This window comes from Lasioglossum baleicum, chromosome 9, assembly GCF_051020765.1.
Source record: "Lasioglossum baleicum chromosome 9, iyLasBale1, whole genome shotgun sequence".
Lineage (NCBI taxonomy): Eukaryota > Metazoa > Arthropoda > Insecta > Hymenoptera > Halictidae > Lasioglossum > Lasioglossum baleicum.
The window spans coordinates 4,367,865-4,378,533 of NC_134937.1; the positions used below are offsets into that span (position 1 = coordinate 4,367,865).

The following is a 10,669-nucleotide window of genomic DNA, read 5'->3' on the forward strand; positions in this document are numbered from 1 at the left end:
AAAAGCGGATCAATTGGCTGGTCAATAATAATTGGCATAAACAGTTGTATACACGGTATAAGATATAGTATAGTATGTTTGTCGAGTATTGTCTTTTTGTGTCCTGTTCTTGTTAAGCATAATAGGATTTGGTAGAATGGCAGATGTACGTTGTATCGTCTAATTGTACGTAATGGTGATAGTAATACGTAAGAAATGCGCTTACCTTCAGGCACTTTCTCATCGGCTTTAGGTTTAATCGGTCTTTTGTGTTTGGGTTTTTCGTGTATTTCTGGTGTAGTGTCTTCGGGGAGTTCTACTGTTGCTGTTAATGGTGCTTTACCTTCCTCTTCGACGGTCACCTCTTCGGTGACCTTCTCTTTACCTTCGTGTTTCTTCGTTACGCGCTTTTTGCGGACCGTTTTCTTTATTCCTTCTTCGACGATCTCGCTCGTCACGATTTCTTCCTTGATCTCTTCAACAGGCGCGGGCTTTTCGATTATCTCGGCGGGTTTCTCTTCGAGTTTCTCTACCTCGAATTCTGTGACAGTAACGATAGGTTCAACGTCTTCCTCTTCTATCGTCGTCTCTTCGACAACTTTCGGTTTTTCATCTCCACGTTTCGTAGTGGTCTTCTTCTTTTTAATTTGTCTCTTCTTTTTCTCAGGAGTCTCTTCGATCTCCACAGTTGTGACCACTTCAACAGTCTCGACAATGTCGTCGTCCTTGGGAACGAACTTTATGTAATCTTCTGGCTTCTTTTCTTCTTCTTTCGGTTCGTCCGGTTTCTTCCACGGTTTCAGTTTGATTTCTTCAGGTTCCTCTGCTGGAGCTGGTCGTTCAGGGATTCTGCGTTTAATTTCTTCTTCTTCTTCAGGCTCTTTAGGTTTCGGAACGCCAGGCACTATAGGTACAGCTTCCGTTTCCTGTTCCGGCACCTTGACTTCTTTCTTTGGCTTTTTCGTAGGAGTTTTCTTAGCCTTCGGTTTCTCTGGCTCTGGATACTCTGGTTTCTCCCTTTCTTCAAGGTCGACTTCGTCCCTGTCTATATCGTAAGGTTTGAACGGCTTCAACTCTGGGTATTCGGCTTCTTCTTTCTTCTTCTCAGGTTTGTCTGCTTCATCCTTCTTCTTTGGAACAGGAACCAGCTCCTCTGGAACTTCTGCTACCTTTTCTGGTATTTTCTTCAGTTTTATGGTTTCTTGTTCTTCTGCTTCTTCGGGTCGAGGCTTTCCTTTGCCGATTACTAACTTCTTCGGTTTTTCTTCTTCGACTTCCATCGGCTTCGGTTTACGTTCGTACGGAGCTAGTTCTTCAACTTCCTCTAAAGGAACTTTCTTCAACTCCTCGAACTCTAGGTCTAGTTTCTCTAACTCTGTCAGTTCCTTTTTAGAAAGCTTCACTTTCTTCTGCTTTATCTTCTTGATCTTCAACGCCTCTTCCATTGTACGAGATAGTATTCCACTTTGTACGTAGTTAGGTTCTAATTCGGTTATGGTTGGATATTGAATAGATGGCGGCCATTCTTGTGGGGTTATTCGACTGCGTAATAGTATCTTTGGGAATTTCCCTTCGCCCTTCTCGACTTTCTTAGGTGTTGCCTTAGGTTTCTTCAATTTTATTTGAGCGAACAAAGGAGTTGCAGGTTCCTCGATTTTAGGTTTGATTGGCTTCTGTTCTTTGATGCTGAGCTTCCTTAATTGAGGCTTCAACTCCTCTTTCATTTCTACTTCGGGCTTCTTCTTCTTCTTCACCTTTTTCTCTGGTTTTTCCGCCGGGAGAGGTTCTTCGAGTTTTTCCAAGGGTAACTCCTTCTTCAGCTCTTCAAACTCCTTATCTAGCTGTTCTAATTTAGCGATCTCCTTCTTCAATTGTTTCACTTTCTTCTTCTTCGGTTTTGGTAAGGTCTCTGCTTCCTCGACGTTGCGAGAGATGATGCCATTTTGAATTTCGTTTGGTTCGAGTTCTGTCACCCTCAAGTGTCTAGGTTTGGGAGGAAATTCGATGGCGACAATTCGACTTTTCAGCAAAACGCGGGGCAGTTTTTCCTTCTTTGCTTCCGGTTTCTTAGGTTTCGGGGTCTTACGTAATGTGATTTGCGCGAATTGAGGCTTATTTAAAGATACCTCCTGTGCTTCGAGTTTTGTGGTTTCTACTTTAGTTACTTTTAGACGTTGTAGTTTGAAAGGTTTCTTCACTTCGTCGACAGGAGCTTCGGCAGTTTCTTCAACTACTGTGACAACATCGGTCACGACCTCTTGGACACCCTTAATTACCTTCTTCTTGACGACTTTCTTAGGTCTATCCTTCTTTGTGATTCCTTCAGGAACAATTCCTTCTTCAGGTATCTCTTCCACATCAACTGGTTCAACCTGTTCAGGAGCTACAAGAGGTTTCACGATTTCTTCAATCACTTCTTCAACAGGACCTTCAGTTACGGTAGTTTCCGGAGCTTTACCTTGTTCTTCGACAGTGACAACTTCAGTAACCTGTTGCTCCTTCCCTTTGCGTTTGACAACTTTCTTTCTTGTGATTATCTTCGGCTTACCTTCTTTGGTTATCTCTTCCGACACAGTTACTTGCTCGCGAACTTCCTCCACCTCTGATGGTTTCACGAATTCTGAGATCGGTAGTGGCGTAATTATCTCCTCTACAATCTCTTCCACAGGTCCTTCAGTGACGGTGGTAACAGGACGCTTACCCTTTTCTTCAACTGTGACTTCTTCAGTAACTTGTTGTTCTTTCCCTTTACGTTTAATGATCTTCTTCTTTGTCACCCTCTTTGGTTTGCCTTCCTGAGTTATTTCTTCGGTAACCGTTACTTGCTCACGAACTTCCTCCACCTCTGATGGTTTCACGTATTCTGAGATGGGTAGTGGCGTAATTATCTCCTCTACAATCTCTTCCACAGGTCCTTCAGTGACGGTGGTAACAGGACGTTTACCCTTCTCTTCAACTGTGACTTCTTCAGTAACTTGTTGTTCTTTCCCTTTACGTTTAATAATCTTCTTCTTTATCACCTTCTTTGGTTTGCCTTCCTGAGTTATTTCTTCGGTAACCGTTACTTGCTCCCGAACTTCCTCTACTTCTGATGGTTTCACGAATTCTGAGATCGGTAGTGGCGTAATTATCTCCTCTACAATCTCTTCCACAGGTCCTTCAGTGACGGTGGTAAGAGGACGTTTACCCTTCTCTTCAACTGTGACTTCTTCAGTAACTTGTTGTTCTTTTCCTTTACGTTTAATGATCTTCTTCTTTGTCACCTTCTTTGGTTTGCCTTCTTTAGTCATTTCTTCGGTAACGGTTACTTGCTCACGAACTTCCTCCACCTCTGATGGTTTCACGTATTCTGAGATGGGTAGTGGCGTAATTATCTCCTCTACAATCTCTTCCACAGGTCCTTCAGTGACGGTGGTGACAGGACGCTTACCCTTTTCTTCAACTGTGACTTCTTCAGTAACTTGTTGTTCTTTCCCTTTACGTTTAATGATCTTCTTCTTTGTCACCCTCTTTGGTTTGCCTTCCTGAGTTATTTCTTCGGTAACCGTTACTTGCTCACGAACTTCTTCCACCTCTGATGGTTTCACGAATTCTGATATCGGTAGTGGCGTAATTATCTCCTCTACAATCTCTTCCACAGGTCCTTCAGTGACGGTGGTAACAGGACGCTTACCCTTTTCTTCAACTGTGACTTCTTCAGTAACTTGTTGTTCTTTCCCTTTACGTTTAATGATCTTCTTCTTTGTCACCTTCTTTGGTTTGCCTTCTTTAGTTATTTCTTCGGTAACCGTTACTTGCTCACGAACTTCCTCCACCTCTGATGGTTTCATGTATTCTGAGATGGGTAGTGGCGTAATTATCTCCTCTACAATCTCTTCCACAGGTCCTTCAGTGACGGTGGTTACAGGACGTTTACCGTTCTCTTCAACTGTGACTTCTTCAGTAACTTGTTGTTCTTTTCCTTTACGTTTAATGATCTTCTTCTTTGTTACCTTCTTTGGTTTGCCTTCCTGAGTTATTTCTTCAGTAACCGTTACTTGCTCACGAACTTCCTCCACCTCTGATGGTTTCACGAATTCTGAGATCGGTAGTGGCGTAATTATCTCCTCTACAATCTCTTCCACAGGTCCTTCAGTGACGGTGGTAACAGGACGCTTACCCTTTTCTTCAACTGTGACTTCTTCAGTAACTTGTTGTTCTTTCCCTTTACGTTTAATGATCTTCTTCTTTGTCACCCTCTTTGGTTTGCCTTCCTGAGTTATTTCTTCGGTAACCGTTACTTGCTCACGAACTTCCTCCACCTCTGATGGTTTCACGTATTCCGAGATGGGTAATGGCGTAATTATCTCCTCTACAATCTCTTCCACAGGTCCTTCAGTGACGGTGGTAACAGGACGTTTACCCTTCTCTTCAACTGTGACTTCTTCAGTAACTTGTTGTTCTTTTCCTTTACGTTTAATGATCTTCTTCTTTGTTACCTTCTTTGGTTTGCCTTCCTGAGTTATTTCTTCGGTAACCGTTACTTGCTCACGAACTTCCTCCACCTCTGATGGTTTCACGAATTCTGATATCGGTAGTGGCGTAATTATCTCCTCTACAATCTCTTCCACAGGTCCTTCAGTGACGGTGGTAACAGGACGCTTACCCTTTTCTTCAACTGTGACTTCTTCAGTAACTTGTTGTTCTTTCCCTTTACGTTTAATGATCTTCTTCTTTGTCACCTTCTTTGGTTTGCCTTCTTTAGTTATTTCTTCGGTAACCGTTACTTGCTCACGAACTTCCTCCACCTCTGATGGTTTCACGTATTCTGAGATGGGTAGTGGCGTAATTATCTCCTCTACAATCTCTTCCACAGGTCCTTCAGTGACGGTGGTAACAGGACGCTTACCCTTCTCTTCAACTGTGACTTCTTCAGTAATTTGTTGTTCTTTTCCTTTACGTTTAATGATCTTCTTCTTTGTTACCTTCTTTGGTTTGCCTTCCTGAGTTATTTCTTCAGTAACCGTTACTTGCTCACGAACTTCCTCCACCTCTGATGGTTTCACGTATTCTGAGATGGGTAGTGGCGTAATTATCTCCTCTAAAATCTCCTCCACAGGTCCTTCAGTGACGGTGGTAACAGGACGCTTACCCTTTTCTTCAACTGTGACTTCTTCAGTAACTTGTTGTTCTTTCCCTTTACGTTTAATGATCTTCTTCTTTGTCACCTTCTTTGGTTTGCCTTCCTGGGTTATTTCTTCGGTAACCGTTACTTGCTCACGAACTTCCTCCACCTCTGATGGTTTCACGTATTCTGAGATCGGTAGTGACGTAATTATCTCCTCTAAAATCTCCTCCACAGGTCCTTCAGTGACGGTGGTAACAGGACGCTTACCCTTTTCTTCAACTGTGACTTCTTCAGTAACTTGTTGTTCTTTCCCTTTACGTTTAATGATCTTCTTCTTTGTCACCTTCTTTGGTTTGCCTTCCTGGGTTATTTCTTCGGTAACCGTTACTTGCTCACGAACTTCCTCCACCTCCGATGGTTTCACGAATTCTGAGATCGGTAGTGGCGTAATTATCTCCTCTACAATCTCCTCCACAGGTCCTTCAGTAACGGTGGTAACTGGACGCTTACCCTTCCTTTCAACCGTGACCTCTTCAGTAACTTGTTGTTCTTTACCTTTACGTTTAATGACCTTCTTTCTCGTGATTCTTTTCGGCTTGCCTTCTTTAGTTGTTTCTTCGGTCACCGTCACTTGTTCACGAACTTCCTCCACCTCTGATGGTTTCACGAATTCTGAGATTGGTAGTGGTGTAGTTGTCTCCTCCACAACCTCCTCCACAGGCCCTTCAGTAACTGTGGTAACTGGACGTTTACCCTGCTCTTCAACTGTAACTTCTTCAGTAACTTGTTGTTCTCTACCTTTACGTTTAATAATTTTCTTTTTCGTCACCTTCTTTGGTTTGCCTTCTTTAGTTATTTCTTCGGTAACCGTCACTTGTTCACGAACTTCCTCCACCTCTGATGGTTTCACGAATTCTGAGATCGGTAGTGGCGTAATTATCTCCTCTACAATCTCCTCCACAGGTCCTTCAGTAACGGTGGTAACTGGACGCTTACCCTTCTCTTCAACCGTGACCTCTTCAGTAACTTGTTGTTCTTTACCTTTACGTTTAATGACCTTCTTTCTCGTGATCCTTTTCGGCTTGCCTTCTTTAGTTGTTTCTTCGGTCACCGTCACTTGTTCACGAACTTCCTCCACCTCTGATGGTTTCACGAATTCTGAGATTGGTAGTGGTGTAGTTGTCTCCTCCACAACCTCCTCAACAGGCCCTTCAGTAACTGTGGTAACTGGACGTTTACCCTTCTCTTCAACTGTAACTTCTTCAGTAACTTGTTGTTCTCTACCTTTACGTTTAATAATTTTCTTTTTCGTCACCTTCTTTGGTTTGCCTTCTTTAGTTATTTCTTCGGTAACCGTCACTTGTTCACGAACTTCCTCCACCTCTGATGGTTTCACGAATTCTGAGATCGGTAATGGCGTAATTATCTCCTCTACAATCTCCTCCACAGGTCCTTCAGTAACGGTGGTAACTGGACGCTTACCCTTCTCTTCAACCGTGACCTCTTCAGTAACTTGTTGTTCTTTACCTTTACGTTTAATGACCTTCTTTCTCGTGATCCTTTTCGGCTTGCCTTCTTTAGTTGTTTCTTCGGTAACCGTCACTTGTTCACGAACTTCCTCCACCTCTGATGGTTTCACAAATTCTGAGATCGGTAATGGCGTAATTATCTCCTCTACAATCTCCTCCACAGGTCCTTCAGTAACGGTGGTAACTGGACGCTTACCCTTCTCTTCAACAGTAACTTCTTCAGTAACTTGTTGTTCTTTTCCTTTACGTTTAATGATCTTCTTCTTTGTCACTTTCTTTGGTTTGCCTTCTTTAGTTATTTCTTCAGTAACGGTTACTTGTTCACGAACTTCCTCCACCTCTGATGGTTTCACGAATTCTGAGATTGGTAGTGGTGTAATCGTCTCCTCCACAACCTCCTCCACAGGCCCTTCAGTAACTGTGGTAACTGGACGCTTACCCTTCTCTTCAACCGTGACCTCTTCAGTAACTTGTTGTTCTTTACCTTTACGTTTAATGACCTTCTTTCTCGTGATCCTTTTAGACTTGCCTTCCCGAGTTGTCTCTTCTGTAACTGTCACTTGTTCACGGACTTCCTCTACCTCTGATGGTTTCACGATTTCTCGGATCGGTAATGGTGTAATTATCTCCTCCACAATTTCCTCCACAGGCCCTTCAGTAACGGTGGTAACTGGATGTTTTCCCTTTTCTTCTATTGTGACTTCTTCAGTTACTTGTTGTTCTTTGCCTTTTCGTTTTATGATCTTCTTCTTCGTGATCTTCTTCGGTTTACCTTCTCTTGTCACCTCTTCAGTGACTGTTACCTGTTCGCGAACTTCCTCAACTTCAGATGGTGTTACATATTCTGGGGCTGGTAAAGCTTTTATGAGCTCCTCAACTACTTCTTCTACTGGCCCTTCAGTTACAGTTGTCACTGGAGCTTTGCCCTTCTCTTCAACTGTTACTTCTTCAGTCACCTGTTGTTCTTTACCTTTTCGTTTAATGATCTTTTTCTTCGTAATCTTCTTCGGTTTACCTTCTCTTGTCACCTCTTCAGTAATAGTTACCTGTTCCCGAACTTCTTCAACCTCGGATGGTTTAGCGTATTTTGGCTTAGGCAAGAGCTTGATGAATTCCTCAACCACTTCTTCAATTGGACCTTCTGTTACAGTTGTGACAGGAGCTTTGCCTTTCTCTTCAACTGTGACTTCTTCAGTAATTTGTTGTTCTTTGCCTTTACGCTTTATTATCTTTTTCTTCGTCACCTTCTTCGGTTTACCTTCTCTTGTCACCTCTTCAGTGACTGTTACTTGTTCGCGAACTTCCTCAACTTCAGATGGTGTTACATATCCTGGGGCTGGTAATGGTTTTATGAACTCCTCAACTACTTCTTCTACTGGCCCTTCAGTTACAGTTGTCACTGGAGCTTTGCCTTTCTCTTCAACTGTTACTTCTTCAGTAACTTGTTGTTCTTTGCCTTTTCGTTTTATGATCTTCTTCTTCGTGATCTTCTTCGGTTTACCTTCTCTTGTCACCTCTTCAGTGACTGTTACCTGTTCGCGAACTTCCTCAACTTCAGATGGTGTTACATATTCTGGGGCTGGTAAAGCTTTTATGAGCTCCTCAACTACTTCTTCTACTGGCCCTTCAGTTACAGTTGTCACTGGAGCTTTGCCTTTCTCTTCAACTGTGACTTCTTCAGTCACCTGTTGTTCTTTACCTTTTCGTTTAATGATCTTTTTCTTCGTGATCTTCTTCGGTTTACCTTCTCTTGTCACCTCTTCAGTAATAGTTACCTGTTCCCGAACTTCTTCAACCTCGGATGGTTTAGCGTATTTTGGTTTAGGCAAGAGCTTGATGAATTCCTCAACCACTTCTTCAATTGGACCTTCAGTTACAGTTGTGACAGGAGCTTTGTCTTTCTCTTCAACTGTGACTTCTTCAGTAATTTGTTGTTCTTTGCCTTTACGTTTTATTATCTTTTTCTTCGTCACCTTCTTCGGTTTACCTTCTCTTGTCACCTCTTCAGTGACTGTTACGTGTTCGCGAACATCCTCAACTTCAGATGGTGTTACATATTCTGGGGCTGGTAATGGTTGTATGAACTCCTCAACTACTTCTTCTACTGGCCCTTCAGTTACAGTTGTCACTGGAGCTTTGCCTTTCTCTTCAACTGTGACTTCTTCAGTTACCTGTTGTTCTTTACCTTTTCGTTTAATGATCTTTTTCTTCGTGATCTTCTTCGGTTTACCTTCTCTTGTCACCTCTTCAGTAATAGTTACCTGTTCCCGAACTTCTTCAACCTCGGATGGTTTAGCGTATTTTGGCTTAGGCAAGAGCTTGATGAATTCCTCAACCACTTCTTCAATAGGACCTTCAGTTACAGTTGTGACAGGAGCTTTGCCTTTCTCTTCAACTGTCACTTCTTCAGTAACTTGTTGTTCTTTGCCTTTCCGTTTTATTATCTTTTTCTTCGTCACCTTCTTCGGTTTACCTTCTCTTGTCACCTCTTCAGTGACTGTTACCTGTTCGCGAACTTCCTCAACTTCAGATGGTGTTACATATTCTGGAGCTGGTAAAGGTTTTATGAACTCTTCAACTACTTCTTCAATTGGACCTTCAGTTACAGTTGTGATAGGAGCTTTGCCTTTCTCTTCAACTGTTACTTCTTCAGTAACTTGTTGTTGTTTGCCTTTTCGTTTAATGATCTTCTTCTTCGTGATCTTCTTGGGTTTTCCTTCTCTAGTCACCTCTTCAGTAATAGTTACCTGTTCCCGAACTTCTTCAACCTCGGATGGTTTAGCGTATTCTGGCTTCGGCAAGAGCTTGATGAATTCCTCAACCACTTCTTCAACTGGTCCTTCGGTTACAGTTGTCACTGGACGTTTACCCTTCTCTTCAACTGTGACTTCTTCAGTAACTTGTTGTTCTTTACCTTTACGTTTTATTATCTTCTTTTTCGTCACCTTCTTTGGTTTTCCTTCTCTAGTCACCTCTTCAGTAACAGTTACCTGTTCGCGAACTTCTTCGACTTCTAATGGTTTAGCATATTCGGGTTTAGGCAATGGTTTGATGGTGTCCTCAACTACTTCTTCGACTGGTCCTTGTGTAACACTCGTTATTGGTTCTTTTCCTTGCTCCTCCACCGTAACTTCTTCCGTAACCTGTTGCTTCTTTCCTTTACGTGTGATGACTTTCTTCGTCGTAACTTTCTTTGGTTTGCCTTCTTTGGTTACTTCTTCAGTAACGGTTACTTGTTCTTCTACTTGTTCCACAGTAGGCGTTACATACTCAATTGGTGAAATTGGTTTAGTAATTTCGTCCGAAATTTCTTCTTCTTTATACTCTTCTCGTTCTATTTTCGAAATTTCTTCCATCTCTTCCTCAGTTGTTTCTGGAGTCACTTGTGCTTTTGCCCGTTTTCGAATGATCTTCTTCTTTGTCACTTTCTTAGTATCATCCTCGACCCGTAATTCTTTTAGCTGAACTTCTTCTTCCTCTATCTTTGGTGCCACTTCTTCGACCTCTTCGATAATTGTAGGCACAATCTCTTCAACGTCTATAGACGTCGTAACTTCCTCTATCGGCATAAATTGTTTCTTCGGTATCTCTGGTAATTGCGGCTTAACATCTTCCACTTCTTCTTCAATGACAACGACATTGTCTTCGTCCGTCACTTTGCCCGTCTTTTTCTTTCTGATAATCGTTTTCTTTGTTTTAATAGCCGCGGTTTCATCATCCCTACTCCCGCGCCTGAATTTGGTCGTGTACTCTTCGGTCACCTCTGTATCAGATTCAATCGTCTGTTGCTGTGGCGTATCGTGTTTTGTTGTGTGTTGTGTGATTGTGATGTGATGTTGTTGCGCTGGTACTTCTGTGGTTTCTGAAATGTATACAGAACAAGTGTGACATGATTAACAAGTGTCGTGCTTAATGTCCGTATATTGCTTTCGTTTTACTTGGTTTGACTTCTCGATTTAACTGGGACTGATCACGCTTGATCATCTTAACGTGTACCTTTTCTCTAGGAAAATTCCTTCATCAATCAATAAATAAACAGTTTCGGGTATTGTAT

At 42.3% G+C, this 10,669-nt stretch overlaps 1 protein-coding gene across 20 annotated transcripts in view; it reads right to left on the reverse strand.

Moving 5' to 3' along the window:
* Positions 1–10,669, reverse strand: part of Sls (sallimus) — a 335,820-nt gene that overhangs the window by 33,766 nt on the left and 291,385 nt on the right. For 18 of the 20 annotated variants that reach the window (XM_076431149.1, XM_076431143.1, XM_076431152.1 and 15 more), the window contains one exon: positions 206–10,477. The exons of 1 other annotated variant lie outside the window; for it this stretch is intronic. In XM_076431149.1, coding sequence (XP_076287264.1) covers positions 206–10,477 — 10,272 coding nt within the window. The remainder of the gene's footprint in view (positions 1–205; positions 10,478–10,669) is intronic. One more of the 20 variants, XM_076431136.1, reaches the window with a different exon arrangement.